Here is an 18576-nt window from a genome sequence, read left to right on the forward strand (position 1 = left end):
AACAGCCTATGACTAACATATTTGTTACTGTAACTTCCAATCGATTTATGACATGATCATTACACGATTCCCAGAAACTGTAAAAACGGCCACTTAGCCAGTGTAGGTTATGTCAAGCAGTTTGTCCCTTTTTATTGGATTACATCCATTACTATCCACATGTGCATATCCATTTTACATGTTTGAAGGTGAACTATTGCAGTTATTTATAATATCTACAGAAATCAGCTATTCAGACAGCTTTTTCGGCACATTCTTACCATAATTATTTATGTGAATAATGTAACATCCTTACATATCTGGCTCATGTGGTTGTGTATTCTACATCACCATGAATGGTCCAGTAAGAAGCCATTAAGTTGTTTTTGTAGCCATATTGGAAAAGGGCTTCTGTGGGGTTAGTGAGTGAATTCTGTGATGGCCATATATGTACAAATCTTTGTAAAACCCTGTTCTAGCTGTATGTGTGCAAGTTGGTGCCTCTATCACCAAAGTTACAATCCTAAAACACACACGACCGGAGAAAAGTTTTACAACACCTACTGATTCAAGGGCTTTTCTTTATTTGTTTTTACTATTTTCTACATTGTAGAATAATAGTGAAGACATCAAGAATATGAAATAACACATATGGAATCATGTAGTAACCAAAAAAGTGTTAAACAAATCTAAATATATTTTATATTCTTCAAATAGCAACCCTTTGCCTTGATGATAGCTTTGCACACTCTTGACATTCTCTCAACCAGCTTCATGAGTTAGTCACATGGAATGCATTTCAATTAACAGGTGTGTCATGTTAAAAGTTAATTTGTGGAATTTATTTCCTTCTTAATGCGTTTGAGCCAATCAGTTGTGTTGTGACAAGGAAGGCGTGGTATACAGAAGATAACCCTATTTGGTAAAAGACCAAGTCCATATTATGGTAAGAACAGCTCAAATAAGCAAAGAGAAACGACAGACCATCATTACTTTAAGACATGAAGGTCAGTCAATACGGAAAATTTCAAGAACTTTGAAAGTTTCTTCAAGTGCAGTTGCAAAAACCATCAAGTGCTATGATGAAACTGGCTCTCACGAGGACTGCCACAAGAAAGGAAGACCCAGAGTTACCTCTGCTGCAGAGGATGAGTTCATTAGCGTTACCAGCCTCAGAAATTGCAGCCCAAATAAATGCTTCACAGTTCAAGTAATAGACACATCTCAACATCAACTGTTCAGAGGAGACTGTGTGAATCACGCCTTCATGGTTTAATTGCTGCAAAGAAACCACTACTAAAGAACACCAATAACAAGAAGAGACTTGCTTGGGATAGGAAACACAAGCAATGGACATTAAATCAGTGGAAATGTGTCCATTGATCTGATGAGTCCAAATTGGAGATTTTTGGTTCCAACCGCTGTGTCTTTGTGAGACGTGGTGTGGATGAACAGATGATCTCCGCATGTGTATTTCCCACCGAGAAGCATGGAGGGGGAGGTGCTATGGTGTTGGGGTGCTTTGCTGGTGACACTGTCTGTGATTTATTTAGAATTCAAGGCACACTTAACCAGCATGGCTGCCACAGCATTCTGCAGCAATACGCCATCCCATCTGGTTTGGGCTTAGTGAGACTATCATTTGTTTTTCAACAGGACAATGACCCAACACACCTTCAGACTGTGTAATGGTTATTTTACCAAGAAGGAGAGTGATGGAGTGCTGCATCAGATGACCTGGCCTTCACAATCCCCCGACCTCAACCAAATTGAGATGGTTTGGGATGAGTCAGACCGCAGAGTGAAGGAAAATCAGCCAACAAGTGCTCAGCATATGTGCTAACTCCTTCAAGACTGTTGGAAAAGCATTCCAGGTGAAGCTGGTTGAGAGAATGCTTACAGTGTGCAAAGCTGTCATCAAGGAAAATGGTGGCTACTTTGAAGAATCTGAAATATAAAATATATTTTGGTTACTACATGATTCCATATGTGTTATTTCATAGTTTTGACGTCTTCATTATTATTCTACCATGTAGAAAACAGTAAAAATAAAGAAAAACCCTTGAATCAGTAGGTGTTCTAAACTTTTGACTTGTAGTGTAGCTGCCCCATTTCATGGAATTCTACGGCGAAGCTTCCAAGATTCTAATGTCAATGGCACAATATAGGCAATATTTAAACAATAGTTGCAGCGGATTCTTTCAAAGTTGGTTATATTATATATAATTTGAATGGTAATTTCATGGCCTTTCAGAACCACTTGTCAAACAAAGTTTGAAATGTATCAGGGTTCCTGTTTTAAAGCCATTTATACAGGTAATTCATTCTGATATGTACCCTAGAGGTCAGAGGTCAAATTTCTGTTGACCTGAACTTTCTGAAAATGTGTCTGATGGATAACTGTGAATAAGCTTTCCAATTATATATGATTAAAGGGTATAAGCGAGAAATAACTTGTTGTATACTTACATTGTTCATCATATGGTAAATTCCCAATGGGAAAACAATTATTGGGATGGAGGGATGAAAGATAGAGTGACAACACACAGAAAGCTACCATTGCTGCACTATCACACATTTTCCAACTCTATGGACATAAAATCACTATGACAAATCATCGGCCCAACGGCCCAAATTTGGGGGTCTGGCTCATGGACTATTTGTCTGATTGCATGAACATGACATGGTTACAATTGGTCGCTGTTGATGTTGATGCAGGATTGCCTTTGTGAGGATATCTATATTGAGTACAATAATTGTTTGAATGTTCAGCATAGTTTAGATTAAAATGTGGAACAAACACCACAGACAATCATAAAACACACAAGAAAACAAAAAGTCAAACAAGCAACTTGACATGAGCCACTGACTGCATGTCCAGCACTGAGGTTAGGAAGCTTTATCAATTTCACTTCGTTTTTTTTATTGGAAAGTTTATTTCCAGATGCCAGCATCCCTGAGAAATATATAGTGTATATAACAACATTCCTCTGCAACCCCATCATTAAGAGGGGGAGGGGTCTCCCAAAAGGTTGGCATGTCTAGAAAAACACTACCAGGTAGTCTACAGCAGCCTGTCTCCCAATCATACCCCCTAGCTCACTTCCTCCTTCAGACAGCCTCACTGCCTTAAACTGAGTCTGTTACCCTAGACTGAGTGGGTCGTGAGCATAGCGTCACTGCCCTAGATAGAGTGGGTCATTGGAAAGCTTCACTGCCCTCAACCGAGTGGGTCATGGGCATAGCTTTGAAGCCTTGAAGGTAGAATGTCATTAGGGAAATTATGGTTGAGGTGGAATCCCTAGACTAGATGGTGGCCATGGGGAGAGTACATTGGTAAACAGTGTTTCCCTGTGGATGATTGAGCTCACTGTAGGGCACGGACACAGCACAGAGCTGGCAGCTGTCCATGGTAGTTTAGGGACTGGCTTGAGTGGAGTGTCTAGTATCTCTACTCTCTAAAATCATTCACAGATTGCAGGAGGGTAGAGCATTGTAATGAACAGGCTTATTCGGCATCATTTGGTATATAGCTAAGAAACAAGTAAGTAAGATGTATAAAATCAATGGGTTTGCAGATATGGAAACAAACTAGTGAACACAAACTAATGAAGCTATATAACTTCTTAAAATCTTTGTTAACTAATTCCCTTTACCCCATTAAAATCCCCATCCTAAATCTTCTCACGCTATAATTCTATCAGGTCTTGGAACAGAGAGTACAGCTTTCAGTTTCACCAGTATTATTATATTCAGGCATTGTGGAAGTCAGCAGCAGGTGAACTGCAGTAACAACCTTTTCCCAGTAGGTGGCAATGTCTTCATTCAGCGATTGTGCAATACAGTACACACACCCTGAATGTTACAACTAGTAAGTGATTGAGGTGGAGCCAGTGATGTTATGTTATTAGCTGTTAGCTTATGTTGGCTGTGTGGAGATCCAAGATGGAACTCTAGACTCTGGAATGGTTAGCTCCAGGGCTAGCCAGACCCCTTCCTCTCTGTCTTGCTGGCCCACAACCCGTCGCCTGCCTGGCCCCTTCCCCTCTGTCCTGCTGGCCCACAACCCGTCGCCTGCCTGGCCCCATCTAGACGGTCCACTCAAAGCAGCCTCTGCGATGTGTCTGCATATCCCTCACTCTACGGATGGACTGGATCTGGGGATGGTGGGCGCCCCACTCGTTCCAATGCTTGAAGACGGCGCACTCGAACACGTACTGGTAGCCACGGTAACCGGGGTACTGATAGCCAACCCAACTGTCACCCAGGGAGATGGATGGAGAAAATGAGAGAGAGTTAATGGAAGTTAACAACGCCTTAAATCAAATGGATGGGTAGATTGATTGATAAGTTAATGTGTCAACTCACGTTCCACCAGTGACCTGGATGCTGGCCACACGGTCCTGGAAGCCATAGGACCACAGACTCGGGATATCCTCATCACAAACTTCCATCTTACGGCCCTCAAAGTTATTACACTCAAATAGGCATATCTTGTGGTCCTGGGTGTCCTGTAGGTATAGAGGGACAGAGAGAGGGATGTCAGCAATAGAGTTTACCCACTTATTCAGCCACAGCCCCCAGACGAGGAGGGAAAGCCACTTAGACTAGAGTATTGATGTAGGGATGTAGTGATTGATGGATGGATGGATGGCTGGATGGATGGATGGATGGATGGATTAATGAATGGATAGACTAACCATGCGAACAGGCCTGACGGACATGAAGCGGTCACACCTATAGCTGTTGCTCCAGGTATCCCAGCGGGGGTACTCTCCCTTCTCCAGCATGAACATCTCTCCACTCAGGTTCTGCTGCTCATAGCCCACCCAGCTGCATGGGGAATTTATACAAGTGTTACAGCACAACTATAACACACTTATACTGAATTAACACAACTATCTTATAAACATGATCAGAAGCCTTAAGGCTAAGTGATTTCAAGGTTCTTAGGCGACATCATGTTAGATAAGAATGATTCTGCAAGCTTTCTTCTGGACACGCTCCAGCTAACAACTTTACTCTAATGACTCAAATAATACACTACATGACCAAAAGTATATGGACACCTGCTCACTGAAAATCTAATTCCAAAATAATGGGCATTAACATGGAGTTGGTCCCCCTTTGCTGCTATAACAGCCTCCACTCTTCTGGGAAGGCTTTCCATTAGATGTTGGAACATTGCTGTGGGGACTTGCTTCCATTCAGCCACAAGAGCATTAGTGAGGTTGCTGAAATAGGAAAGGGCCTTCCCCAAACTGTTGCCACACAGTTGGAAGCACAGGATTGTCTAGAATGTCATTGTATGCAGTAGCATTAAGATTTCCCTTCACTGGAACTAAGGGGCCTAGCCCGAAATATGAAAAACAGCCCCAGACCATTATTCCTTCTCCACCCAACTTTACAGTTGGCACAATGCATTCGGGCAGGTAGTGTTCTCCTGGCATCCACCAAACCCAGATTTGTCCGTTGGACTGTCAGATGGTGAAGAGTGATTCATCACTCCAGAAAACACATTTCCACTGCTCCAGTCAAATGGTGGCAAACTTTACACCACTCCAGCTGATGATTGGCATTGCACATGGTGATCTTATGCTTGTGCGGTTCCTCGGCCATGGAAACCCATTTCTTGAATCTCCCAACAAAAAGTTATTGTGCTGATGTTGCTTCCCGAGGTAGTTTGGAACTCGGTAGTGAGTGTTGCAACCGAGGACAGTCCATTTTTAATCGCAACGCACTTCATTTTGTGTGGTAGGCCACACAGCTTTGAGATTGTGTGGCCTACCACTTCGCGGCTGAGTTGTTATTACTCCTAGATGTTTCCCCTTCAAAATAACAGCACTTACAGTTGACCGGGGCAGCTCTAGCAGGGCAGAAATTTGACGAACAGACTTGTTGGGAAGGTGGCATCCTATGACGGTGCCATGTTGAATGTCACTGAGCTCTTCAGTACTGCCAATGTTTGTTTATGGAGATTGCATGGCGGTGTGCTCGATTTTATACACCTGTCAGCAACGGGTGTGGCTGAAATAGTCAAATACACTCATTTGAAGTGGTGTCCACATACTTTTGTATATATAGTGTATGAATCCCACGGAATAGTTTCTATCTTCTATGTAAACAGATGCAGTTAGGCATGACGTACGGTCCACACTCCACCCTGATGGAGCCGATCTTCTCGAAGCCCTTCTCACACAGGTTACGGCACTCAGTGATGCACTCCATCATACGACCCTGGAAGTTCTCAAACTCAAACAGGTACATCTGAAAAGATAGACAATATCACAGCATGGTTATTTACTGTAATAAGTTATAATATAACACTGTTAATGATTTGATATGGATATCATTGATCAAGATGCTTGTCTTGGGCCTTTATAACAACTGGAAATGCTGTATCTTGGCTAGAGATTGCATTATTAGAGTAGTTTGTAAAAATAAATGTGAAGACCTACTTTGTGGGCACGCAGCCCCATGGCTGGGTGGCTCCCAATGCTGCCCTGGGCTCCGGAGTGGGACATGGTCGAATCTGTGGCCGAACAGGAAGAGATTGAGAGAAATAAAGAGGGAGAGAGGTTAAAGCCAAGCCTCTTGGAAAAACAACTTCATTTGACATCCATATTGTGACACTCATTTTGGTCATTTGGCAGACACCCTTATCCAGAGAAACGTACATGAGCAATTAGGGTTAAGTGCTTTGCTCAAGGGAACATCAACACATTTTTCACATAGTTGGCTCAGAGATTCAAACCAGCAACCATTCGGTTAATGGCACAATGCCCTTAAACACTAAGCTACTTGCAACCCACCCCCCAGCTGTGTATCTATTCAACAGGCCCCCGGCCCCCTAGCGTCATATATCTGTACAGCTGAATAGATATCAATGAGAGATTGCAAAGAAGAATGTTTCCTACCAGAGAAAAAAAATACCAAACAAATTTCAATATTCGTCTTTTGGCAAAAATCCATATTAAAACGCACTTCTCCAAACTGTTAATACGAACATTAAATACTTGAGTGACAAGATAAAAGTAGATTATCTATACTGGTTTAGAGGATTTTTGTCTCTCATTTTCTCTACTCCAAAACACATTTTGATGTTAAAGCCTGTTCTAAGAGACTTGCCTGCACAATTTACCCCCACTAAATATTATATCTATTCCGTAAATAGCAATTGCTCTGTGAAAAAATGCAATCTCCAAAGATCCTTTTTAAACAACTTATTCAAGCATACTTTTCTTACAATTACTAAATTCAGTGGCACTGAGCACACTTTCATCTGCCAGATGCAGGGAGGCTTGTCATGTCGTATTACTGAGCTGAAAGGAGATCACAATCAAACATGGCCTCGCATCTCACTGACTGCCATTTCCCCATTAAATGAACCACAGAACAGACAGAATGTCAAAGTATTGCAAAACATTGCTGTCTTGATATAAGATAGAGTATATCCCAGAGTTAATTGAAGTAAAAAACTTTTTGACAGTCCCTGATTTAGGTCAAGGGACGAAGAGACCCCACCTTTGCCCCCCCATCTCTCGCTCACAACCCCCTTCCCTGAGCGTGAATCTCACCAAGTGGCTGCTTGTCAGGTACAAGGGAGGAATGGACATCCAGATGGATAAGCCTAAGAGTTGGAATCAGGCCCCCAGAGTAGGGATATATATACATTTACATCCCCACGCTGACTATTGGGTCGGGATCCCACCTCGTCATTGGATGAGCGGGGTTCTCTTTAGGTGCGGAGGGTGGGTCAGGGGTCATGTATGCTGATCTCAACTGAGCCGTGCTGAGTCGGCTGCTCGCTTTGTTGTCCTGCGCTACTGTGGGGTCCTGGACACACAGCCACCATCATCAGCAGTTGTCTCTCTCTCTCTCTCTCTCTCTCTCTCTCTCTCTCTCTCTCTCTCTCTCTCTCTCTCTCTCTCTGAGCAAGCAATGTGCTGACCTATTGTGTGTAGAACCGGCATGCAGGGAGGCGGGCACGCATGCGCGCACACACACACACACACACAAACAAACACAAACACACAAACTTCACACAGTTAGGTGTTTGCTAGGTTTTGTTTTCTGCCATAGTGTGGGACACCTCAACGGGACGGTAGTATGTGCCAGACTGCTAACATCTTTTACAGTAAGAGGAACACAGCAAAAGGACTTGACACCCATGTCATTTTACAATTCTAGAATGTTTTACAGTGAAACAGGCAGAACCGGTCTGCCGGAGGCATAACATATTATTTGCCTGGCCTAAGTGGAAATCATCAGGTACAGTATGGTGAAGAAAGCATGTTTGGTAAAGGTGTCACATTATATAATAGCTACAGTATATCATATCAAGATAAGTGGTCAAGTGGATTAGGGTAAAAATAGGGCTTATTGATAATGATGGGGGGGGGGGGGGATGCATTGAATAACACATTCATAAATGGGAATAAAGACAGTAAAACATTTATCATAAGGAATAAGGTTTTGAAGTGTCTGTCCTATATCTAGGAGACATAATATATATATAATTTTTTATTATATATATATATACTTTTTTTTTGTTGAAACAAAACTACCCCTGTACTTCCATTTATTTGTATGGGTTACCTTCAGACGAGTCTGTGACACTTATGAAGTCATATTAGTTTCTAGCCCAAACGGTTAGATTTTTTGGGATGTCTCATGGTCTGACAAACACGACTGTAGATCGACCACCTTCCACCGCAGATGTGGATGTGCTGGATTGAGACGAAGCCCATACGGTTCAACTCTACCATTGAAATCGTGATGGTGCCTCTATGTCACCAAAAGAGAGGTGTTCAGTATGAAATACACTCCCTTCTAGATGTGCTGGGTGGTACCACCTCAAGGCTTACTATAAAAGCAGATGACAGCGCGCCTTATTTGGTAAGCAACCTGGTCTCAGAGCATTTTGTATTATTCTGTAAGTAAAACTAAGACATTCCATTTAGTATGATATGTTATGTTTCGTATGGTATGTATTAATTTATGGACGTCCATAACCCATTTCATATGATATGTTACGAATTACAATTCATATTATATGTTATGAATATGCAAAGCATACAATATGTTACGAATTCGCAAAACGTGTGATATGTTAAAAATTCTAGCTAGGTGGCTAACATTAGCTAGCTGCTAACGTTAGCTAGGCTAGGGGTTAGGGTTAAGGATAGGATTAAGTTTAGGAGTTAGGTTAAAGGGTTACGTTTAGGGTTAGGAGAATTTATTAACAATTCCCCCCACCCACAACTTCTCACCTGAATGCATTTTAATTTAATTTGAAGGTGTTTGGCAAAGGATGAAATTGTGGTTGAGAGTTACCCTTCAAGCAACATTTTCTCTTTTAGTATTTCTCCAGTAGGTTTCCTCATGTTAAAGATAATAAAACAAAAACACTACAGTAAATACTACAGTAATGTCTGCAAAAATACTACAGTAAATACCATAGTATACTACAGTCAGCAAAAATACTACAGTAAATACCATAGTATACTACAATCTTCAAAAACACTACATTAATTACTGTAGTATATACTACAATTTTTTTTTACTACAGTATTCACTGTACTGTTTTGTTAGCAAAAACACTACAGTTGTCACACCTGCTCCCGCTCCCCCTCTCTGGCGCTCTAGGGCGCCAGGTTGCCCATCATTACACACATGTTCACTCCCTGTACTTGCTTCTCATCTCCCAGTGTCTGTCCTCACAACAGTGAATGGAGCCAGCAGCATACCATCCTGCATCCGACTTTTGGCTTGCCTCTCAAGCGAAACAGCGTTGATCCTGGATGGGTGACCAGATGTTGCTGGAAGAGATGTTGGAGGGCGAGTAGGAGACAGTCTTTCTTCTGGTCAAAAAATAAAATAAAAATTCCAATGCCCCAGGGCAGTGATTGGGGATATTGCCCTGTGTAGGGTGCTTTCTTTCGAATGGGACGTTAAACGGGTGTCCTGACTCTCTGTGGTCACTAAAGATCCCATGGCACTTATTGTAAGAGTAGGGGTGTTAAGTTGGTGTTCTGGTTAAATTCCCAATCTGGCCCTCATACCATCATGGCCACCTAATCATCCCCAGCTTCTAATTGGCTCATTCATCCCCCCTCCTCTCCCCTGTAACTTATTTTCCCTAGGTTGTTTCTGTAGATGAGAATGTGTTCAAAGTCAACTTACCTGGTAAAAAAAATAATGCAGGAAAGTCAGCAAAAACACTAAAGTGAATACTATAGTATTTATACCATAGTATACTATAATATTTTTTTAACTTGGGAAGGGCTTCTGAAGAGCGCTGTCAGTGAGTATGAAATTCTTGGTTCACTGGAGATCTTGTTAGTTTGTTGAGCACACGTGTTTTATTTAATTATAAAACTGAATATCACTCATCATGAGAGTGTAAGTGTAAGTCATAGGTGCCTCAGAACATCTGATAGGGTATAGCTGAGATTTTTTTATGTGTTTTTATTGATGGATGATATTAATCTGATGGTTATGTTCACAGCCTTACAATAACAGTGTGTTCAATACTGACCAATTGTCATCCAAAAAACACATTTTTAAATGGTTAGATTTTTGGTACATCCTGTCTCCCTATCTTTTTCCTCAACAGCATATACATTAACTACTGCAAGCATGTCGTGGGTTAGGGGCTGGGCTATGACCAGGGCAGGGCTGGGCCAGGACTGGGTGTAGTCTATGTCTGTATAATCATGGGGTCCGGACAGTTGTCCAGGGGCTTGTGCTAATCGGCACTGGGCACGGTGCCCTGCGTCCAGACCAGTACACCAACACACCGTGGCTTTAGAGAGCCTAAAGCCCTGTGGCTCAGTATGGAACAATGGAGGGCCCAGTAATGTGCTGACTCCTAGCCCGTCCTGCAGGCCTGGGCTCCATTCACCACCACTCTGTATAAATAGGCCCGTTTACTCAGGGGTCAGGACATCGTTTTGTGGAGCCCCCCGTGAGCGCTACACAGCTATTTTTTTGGGGTAGGTCAGGTAAGCCCTCCATCTTTAGACCGTTCAGCCTATAGCCTTTTGCCAGCATTGTTGTCCATTTTCATTGTCCTGTTTTTTCCTTTACTGTTTTCTGCTGAGTCTTGGGAATGTATAGAAAGGGTCATATGCTCACAAACACATAGGACACACACACATACTCTAAATGGACACACCAATCGTCATCACTGTCAACATCATGCACTGTCAACATCACACTAGAATGCTACTGTATGTATGCTGTGACGCCATCAACAGCATAGTTTATGTTACACACTCAGAGTGTAACAATTGCATGACTTACAGGCACATGATACAATGAGAATTGAATTTATAGCAACTAATAAAGCACAACATCATTATCACGTCATTCAGAAATGTGGATGGATGCTTTGCATTGTACTACTTGGTTTGTGGTATTACATACCAACGTTAGATACCAGACCTATGTATTGAAGAGGAGTTTCAGTATTATACTATGGTATTTGCACTTCTCGATTGGTATCTGTGTCCTACTTTCTATCAACGCTCTGGCTTTAGCTAGCTGTTTTTGTGGTGTGCCTCTCCTCCCTCACCCTTATGTGCATTGTATTATCATCAGCAAAAGCACAGGGCAGTGCTTTGTTTGGGTTTGTCTCTAGCATAGTCTATAGTCCCTACGACATGAGCATAACCATAACATTAATATATTTGGGCATTAGCTGCTGGGCACAGACTGATGCAAGAGCTCGAGCTGACTGGAGATGAGGTTCATGGTGGTTTAGTCATGTCAGCCCTGGTCTCCCTGTAAGACCAAACAGAAATGTGACTCTGCATGACTGTGTGCTTTCTGCACTGCAGGTCAATTTTTACTGAGATATCAAACATGGCGCTGACTACTCCTAACCCAATGGGACCATGGAAGGTGAGTCAATGTTGTGTATACCATGTTTCCACAACAATTGAACTACGTTCCACAACCTTTCACATTTTTCATAAAAAGTCTTAAGAGGAGGAAAAAGGAAATCTTTGCACACAGCAGTGTGTTCTCTAGCAGAGACACTGGTTGTGTTAAAAACACATTTGAAAAAACATCAATAATGGTTTGGAAAATGGCAAATATGCACTATATCCTCTGTTCTAGATCACAGTCTACGACCAGGAGAACTTCCAGGGAAAGCGTATGGAGTTCACTGCTTCCTGCCAGAACATCATGGAGTGTGGCGTGGACAACATTCGCTCACTGAAGGTCGAGTGTGGAGCGTAAGTCAGCCAGCCCCCCAAAATACAAAGACATCTACATACTGAAGGATATTTATCTCCCTGACAGGTTACACGTTATCCTTCAGGGGCCAGGGGACTATTGCTCAGGCAACCATTTCTAAGGGATACTGATAGACATATACTGTATCATGGACAAACACAATTTAATAAGAAAACATGACAAAGTCTTGCCCCACCCTTGCATCTATCCACATGAATGTCCGTCTGTCTGTCTGTCTGTCTGTCTGTCTGTCTGTCTGTCTGTCTGTCTGTCTGTACCATTTGTCTCTCTATCCTCTCTATGTCTCTCTGTCACTTTGTCTCGCTATCTATCTATCTCTCTCTCTGTATGTGTAGCTGGGTTGGGTACGAGCACTCCAGCTTCTCTGGGCAGCAGTTTGTGTTGGAGCGTGGAGAGTACCCTCGCTGGGAGTCCTGGAGTGGCAGCAACGCCTACCACATTGAGAGGTTGATGTCCTTCCGCCCAGTCTGCTCTGCCGTGAGTGTACTAGTCAAGCCTACTTCCTGTTCCTACCGGACCAGGCCAGACAGACACTCTCTTCTGTGGGCTACGTTACAATATTCATTGAAGAATTCCGCTTAGAATGCCCAATACATTGATTAATTCACATAATATGCTAGTACAGATAATGGAACACAGGCCTGATATTGGCACAGAAGCCAGGGTTCTGGTCTCAGTCCATGTATCTGGCTCTTGTGACTGACACTGACAGAGTCTGGCTCTACTCACTGTTACTGACACTGACATTATTACATTTAACAGATACAAGTAGCTATCCTTGGTAGCCTCTACCAGCGTTATTGAAAGCACTAAATAACAAAGTGAATAAAACACTGTTTTATAAAGATTTCCTACTTTCCCTCATAATTCTACACAGTATATATTTTGTAAATAGTTCTGAGAGAAACAGGTTAAATGTAACATGAAATTTCCCACTCCTCTCTCTGAACTGCATAGAACCATAAGGAGTCCAAGATTGTGGTGTTTGAAAGGGAGAACTTCATTGGCAAGCAGTGGGAGATGAACGATGACTACCCCTCCCTGCAGGCCATGGGCTGGGGCAACAACGAGATCGGATCCATGCAGGTCCAGAGTGGAGCGTAAGTAGCAGGAGTAGAAACCCTGGCTTCCTTTTTCACACTACAGAAGAATACGCTCATAACAATCAGAAATAGCGGAATCAGTTGTGTCTAGTGGTCAGGAGACAAACTGCTAAAAAATGTGTAATGTGCAGTAAGAACAAAATTCATTGTAATAACTATATAATTAAAATATATTTTAATAACTAGATAAACTTTGAGAGGATAATCCTTTCAGTCATTGATCATAATAGAACTAAGCGAAAAACAATTTCAGGCCTGAAATGATGAATTATCTAAATGAGTTCCAGTGACCTTACTGACCTCTGCCAAATGTGTTAAAGGGACACTATGGTGAAACATTTGAAACAATGAGCTATTATATGGTGTCCCTGGATATTATACAGAGGACTAACATGCACTGTAGAGGCTAACTCTTTCTGATCTACAAGTGTCTAGACTCTAGAGCAGGGATGGACAACATTGATGGGGGTGGGGGCCACAAACAAAATCGGAACACCATCATGAGGGACTATAGTGGCTGGGGGTTTTGCATACCCACATCCATACGCACACTTTTAGTCAGACCCGGCCCTTAGCGAAATTTTGTTGGACCCCCCCCCCCAGCTTGCGAGCAAAACATTTTAGCAGCCTCCTCTTGACAGCGAAGACAAACGTTTTTCAGTCAATTTCCTGCAATTCTACTCATTTTGCAGTTGGGCGGAGAGAAAAATTTGCCGTTTTTAATATGATATCTGATGATCAAAGGAAGACCACCGGTCGGTAATTCGACCATGATTACTACAACTTTATATAGCTGGCAGCTAGAATAACTTACCAATCTAAAAAAATGTTAGCTGACAGGTGCTAATTGAGTGACAGTCAGTGACTGACATAACAAGAGAAAAACTGCTGAAATTGCACCAAGTTTTGAAATTACACCTTCAGTATTTCTTAGATTTTTTGTGGAACTTGATCTGCGGCCGTACAAAAGTGGCCGCCATTTGCCCACCCTTGCTCTACAGAGTAAGGGCTCGGGCTTGTTTCTTGGTATTTTATCACTTCACCCTCTTCCTCTCTCCCTCTCCCCCATTAGCTGGGTATGCTACCAGTTCCCCGGTTACCGTGGCTACCAGTACATCATGGAGTGCGACCGTCATGGCGGAGAGTACAAACACTACAGGGAGTGGGGCTCCCACGCTCAGACCTTCCAGGTCCAGTCTCTGCGTCGCATCCAGCAGTGAGAGCTTCCACAGCCTTCTCCCTCTTTCACCCTTCCTCCTCTCCTCTCCCTTCTCCTCCTCCTCTTATCCCTCCTCCACCCTATCATTCCAAGCTTGGCCAGCAGTCCTGTCAGACCTCCAAGACCAACGCTTCCTGACGCTTCTGGTGCTCCACAGCGACAAACATGTTTACAGCACTTTTGTTTTTTTCCATCGCTTAAAGAATAAAAACAAGAGAAGAAGATACGCCCCACAGCAAGCGGAGAGAAGGGTCTCGGGTGGTGTGGTGGTACGACTCAGGCTTTGATGCTGTTCTTCAGTGTTGTCACAGGGAATTCATAGCCACAGTGATCAATAAAGAGAGAATGAGCAACAAAAATAAACAGCGATACAAGAGTGCTATTAACCTGCTCAAGTGTCTTTACTCTTTTCACTGTCTTTTGTCTCTACTCTCCACTTGCATCTTTTCTTCGCAGTCTCAGCCTTTTCCTCTGTAGGCTACTACTTTGTAATGAAGGCTTCACTATCTGTAATAGAGGTTAGAAGAGTTGATTATGTCAATAAGCACCTGCCTACCATATAAAAGGGCTATAATCTACTGGTTCACGTTCAGCATCAGGTTTTCCGGTCACTATAAACTGGGGTCAAATTGGCAGTGGTGTAAAGTACTTAAGAAAAAAGACTTTAAAGTACTACATACGTCGTTTTTTGAGGTATCTGTACTTTACTATTTATATTTCTTACAACTTTTACGTTTACTCCACTACATTCCTAAAGAAAATAATGTACTTTCTACTCCATACATTTTCCCTGACACCCAAAAGTACTCGTTACATTTTGAATGCTTAGCATTAAGTAAAAGTCTAAAAGTATTTGGTTTTAAATATACTTAAGTATCAAAAGTAAACATAATTGCTAAAATATACTTAAGTATCAAAGGTAAAAGTATATATCTTTTCAAATTCCTTATTTAAAGCAAACCAGGTGGCATCATTTTCTTGTTTTTTAAATTCACGGATAGCCAGGGGAACGCTCCAACACTCAGACATCATTTACAAATTAAGCATGTGTTTAGTGAGTCTGCAAGATCAGAGGCAGTAGGGATGACCAGAGATGTTCTCTTCATAAGTGTGTGAATTTTTCTGTCCCGCTAACCATTCAAAATATAATGAGTACTTTTGGATGTCAGGGAAAGATTTGGAGTAAAAAGTACATAATTTTGTTTAGGAATGTAGTGAAGTAAAAGTAGTCAAAAATATAAATAGTAAAGTAAAGTACAGCTACCCCCCAAAAATACTTAAGTAGTACTTTCAAGTAATTTTACTTAAGTACTTTACGCCACTGCCGTCTGGTTTGCTTAATATAAGGAATTAGAAATGATTTATCGACATCTAAAAATAAAATATGATTTTGTTTAACACATTTTTGGTTACTACATTATTCCATATGTGATATTTCACAGTTTTGATGTCTTCACTATTTTTCTACAATGTAGAAAATAGTAAAAATGAAGAAAAAACCCTTGAATGAGGAGGTGTGTCCAAACCTTTGACTGGTATTGTAAATGTCGATGAGATGAAGTGCAGAAAAGCAGACACTATGTATCTTCCTCGCTCTCTTCATTTTTTATGTCTCTTCTTTTCTCTCTTTCCCTTTCTCTTTAGCTGACTGACTGAGAACTCACTGACTAGACATTCAATCTCACTCATTGTTACTGGCCCTCATATACTCTACTGGTTGTGCTTTTAATTTGTCTAGATCAGGCCACATCAGACGTGTCCCATAGCGAAGGTCTGTGTGTGTTTATGTATGCTAGACTGTGTACACATCTATAACACTCTCTATCAGACACAGAAAGTTGAGAGGTCATTGCAAGAGACTGGAGTAGGGGATTGCAATTGAGGGGATGACAAGCAACGGAGGAATTCTGATTGGAGAAAATAAAGCTGCTGAGAGTGTGATAGGCTGTCCATCAGTCCTGCTGCTTGTGACCTTTGAATGAGTAGGTGTGTGCAAACTTTTGACTGGTACAGTATGCGGCTCACTTTTTGGCTTCCTCCTTTTTTTGTTCTGATTACTGCCATTGGGATAACAGATCTGAGCATCGGTGAGGCTTGTCAGAACCAACACTAATGGTGCTTTCAAGACAACTGGAATCTCTGAAAAAAATGATGTCAGTGATCTCCAGGTCGGAAAGTCAGAGCCATATAAAGATGCCAGAGTTTCCGACTTGGAATTCCGAGTTGGATGACTGTTCAAAAGGTTTTTTTTTCCCAGTCTGAGCTTGTTTCTTCCAGAGTGCCTAGTTGTCTTGAACAGACTGAAATCGTAATTCAGAGATTTCCAAGTTCCCAGTTGTTTTGAACGCGACATCAGTTCCTAGTTGTTTTTAACCTGGCATAATGCCACGGTCAAGTGCTAGTTGAAACTAGGAAACAGAAATTTCCAACTTGCTAACTGTTTGAACTCGGCACATGAATAACTATCACTAGTTAGCAAGTCGGACATTTCTGAGTTTCATGTTCCACTTCCAAAACAACTGGGAACACTAGTCATTTTAATAATGTTTACAGATCTTGCATTACTCATCTCATATGTATACACTGTATTCTATACTATTCTACTGTATCTTACATCTTGTCTTTGATTTGACCACATAGATGTGTGTGTATTGGGTATATGTTGTGAAATTGTTAGATATTACCTGTCAGATATTACTGCACTTTCGGGGCTAGAAACACAAGCATTTCACTACACCCACAATAACATGGAAAGATATCTTTACTCATTGTGTATTTATTATTACCTGTTTTTACTTATTGATTATATCTCTATTTTTTTTCTGTCTGCATTGGGAAGGGCCCGTAAGCATTTAAGCATGTGACGAAAAACTTTTTAAAATTGAATTTGATGTTAGAAACACGTTTGGCAGCGATTAAAGCTGTGCGTCTTCTTGTGTAACTCTCTAAGAACATTGCACACCTGGATTGTCCAATATTTGCCCAATATTCTTTAAAAAAATTAAAGCAGATTTAAAACGAAACGGTATTGGCCTCTCAGGAATATTCACTGTCTTCATGGTAAGCAACTCCAGTGTAGGTTTGGCCTTGTGTTGTAAGTTATTGTCCTGCTGAAAGGTGAATTCCTCTCCCAGTGTCTGGTGTAAAGCATCAGAAGCAGGCTTAGTGCCATCCCATTTCTTTTTACCCTGAAAAACTCCCAAGTCTTTGCCATTAACAAGCATACCCACACCATGATGCAGCCACCGCCATGCTTGAAAATAAGTTGTCAGTTACTCACATGTGCTGTGTTGGATTTGACACAAACATAAGGCTTTGCATTTAGATCAAAAAGTATATTATATTTTTGCATATACAAGATGCATGTTTTGGAATATTTTCATTCTGTATATTTGTATTCTTCTTTTCACTCTGTCATTTAAGTCATTATTAATAATCATCACAATGGCAGACCGAAAGGAGGGTGGTGCGGCAGGTGCTGCTTCTCCTCCAGATGCTGTTACAGTGCATTTGGGAAGTTTTAAGATCCCATGACTTTTTCCACATTTTGTTACGTTACGGTCATATTCTAAAAAGGATTAAGAGGTTATTTTTATTCATCAATCTACACACAATACCCCATAATAACAAAGCAAAAACAGGTTTTCAGATTTTTTTTGCAAATGTATAAAAAAAAATGTAAAATACATTTACGTAAATATTCAGACCCTTTACTTAGTATTTTGTTGAAACACCTTTGGCAGTGATTACAGCCGAGAGAGTCTTCATGGGTTTCATGGGCGCTCTGGAGCAGGTTTTCATCGAGGATCTCTCTGTGTTTAGCTCCGTTCATCTATCCCTCAATCCTGACTAGTCTCCCAGTCCCTGCTACTGAAAAACATCCCCACAGCATGATGTTGCCACTACCATGTTTCACCGTAGGGATGGTACCAGGTTTCCTCCAGACGTAACACTTGTCATTCAGGCCAAATAATTGAATTTTGGTTTCATCAGACCAGAGAATCTTGT

At 41.5% G+C, this 18576-nt stretch overlaps 2 protein-coding genes across 5 annotated transcripts; one reads left to right on the forward strand and one right to left on the reverse strand.

Annotated features, from left to right (window-relative positions):
• Nucleotides 1-2877: 2877 nt before the first annotated feature.
• Nucleotides 2878-9936, reverse strand: LOC110503854 (beta-crystallin B1). 2 transcript variants are annotated; one of them, XM_036962007.1, is made up of 6 exons: nucleotides 9729-9936; nucleotides 6438-6511; nucleotides 6128-6246; nucleotides 4680-4812; nucleotides 4348-4490; nucleotides 2878-4236 (listed from the first exon to the last, which is right to left on the reverse strand). In XM_036962007.1, the coding sequence occupies exons 1-6, from the start codon at nucleotides 9736-9738 to the stop codon at nucleotides 4068-4070; spliced, it is 648 nt and encodes a 215-aa protein (XP_036817902.1). In that variant the 5' UTR covers nucleotides 9739-9936; the 3' UTR covers nucleotides 2878-4067. The 2 variants fall into 2 exon arrangements, with proteins under 2 accessions (XP_036817902.1, XP_021438088.2); XM_021582413.2 differs by lacking the exon at nucleotides 9729-9936 and adding an exon at nucleotides 7557-7681.
• A 310-nt stretch (nucleotides 9937-10246) lies between these two features.
• Nucleotides 10247-14954, forward strand: cryba1a (crystallin, beta A1a). 3 transcript variants are annotated; one of them, XM_036962077.1, is made up of 6 exons: nucleotides 10247-10285; nucleotides 11823-11886; nucleotides 12106-12224; nucleotides 12582-12723; nucleotides 13204-13346; nucleotides 14422-14954. In XM_036962077.1, exons 2-6 carry the CDS (start codon nucleotides 11848-11850, stop codon nucleotides 14567-14569), a joined length of 591 nt encoding a protein of 196 aa, XP_036817972.1. In that variant the 5' UTR covers nucleotides 10247-10285; nucleotides 11823-11847; the 3' UTR covers nucleotides 14570-14954. The 3 variants fall into 3 exon arrangements, with proteins under 3 accessions (XP_036817972.1, XP_021438090.1, XP_021438089.1); XM_021582415.2 differs by lacking the exon at nucleotides 10247-10285 and adding an exon at nucleotides 10801-10976; XM_021582414.2 differs by lacking the exon at nucleotides 10247-10285 and adding an exon at nucleotides 10802-10985.
• The last annotated feature ends 3622 nt before the right edge of the window (nucleotides 14955-18576 follow it).

Source organism: Oncorhynchus mykiss, chromosome 24 (genome assembly GCF_013265735.2).
Source record: "Oncorhynchus mykiss isolate Arlee chromosome 24, USDA_OmykA_1.1, whole genome shotgun sequence".
NCBI lineage: Eukaryota > Metazoa > Chordata > Actinopteri > Salmoniformes > Salmonidae > Oncorhynchus > Oncorhynchus mykiss.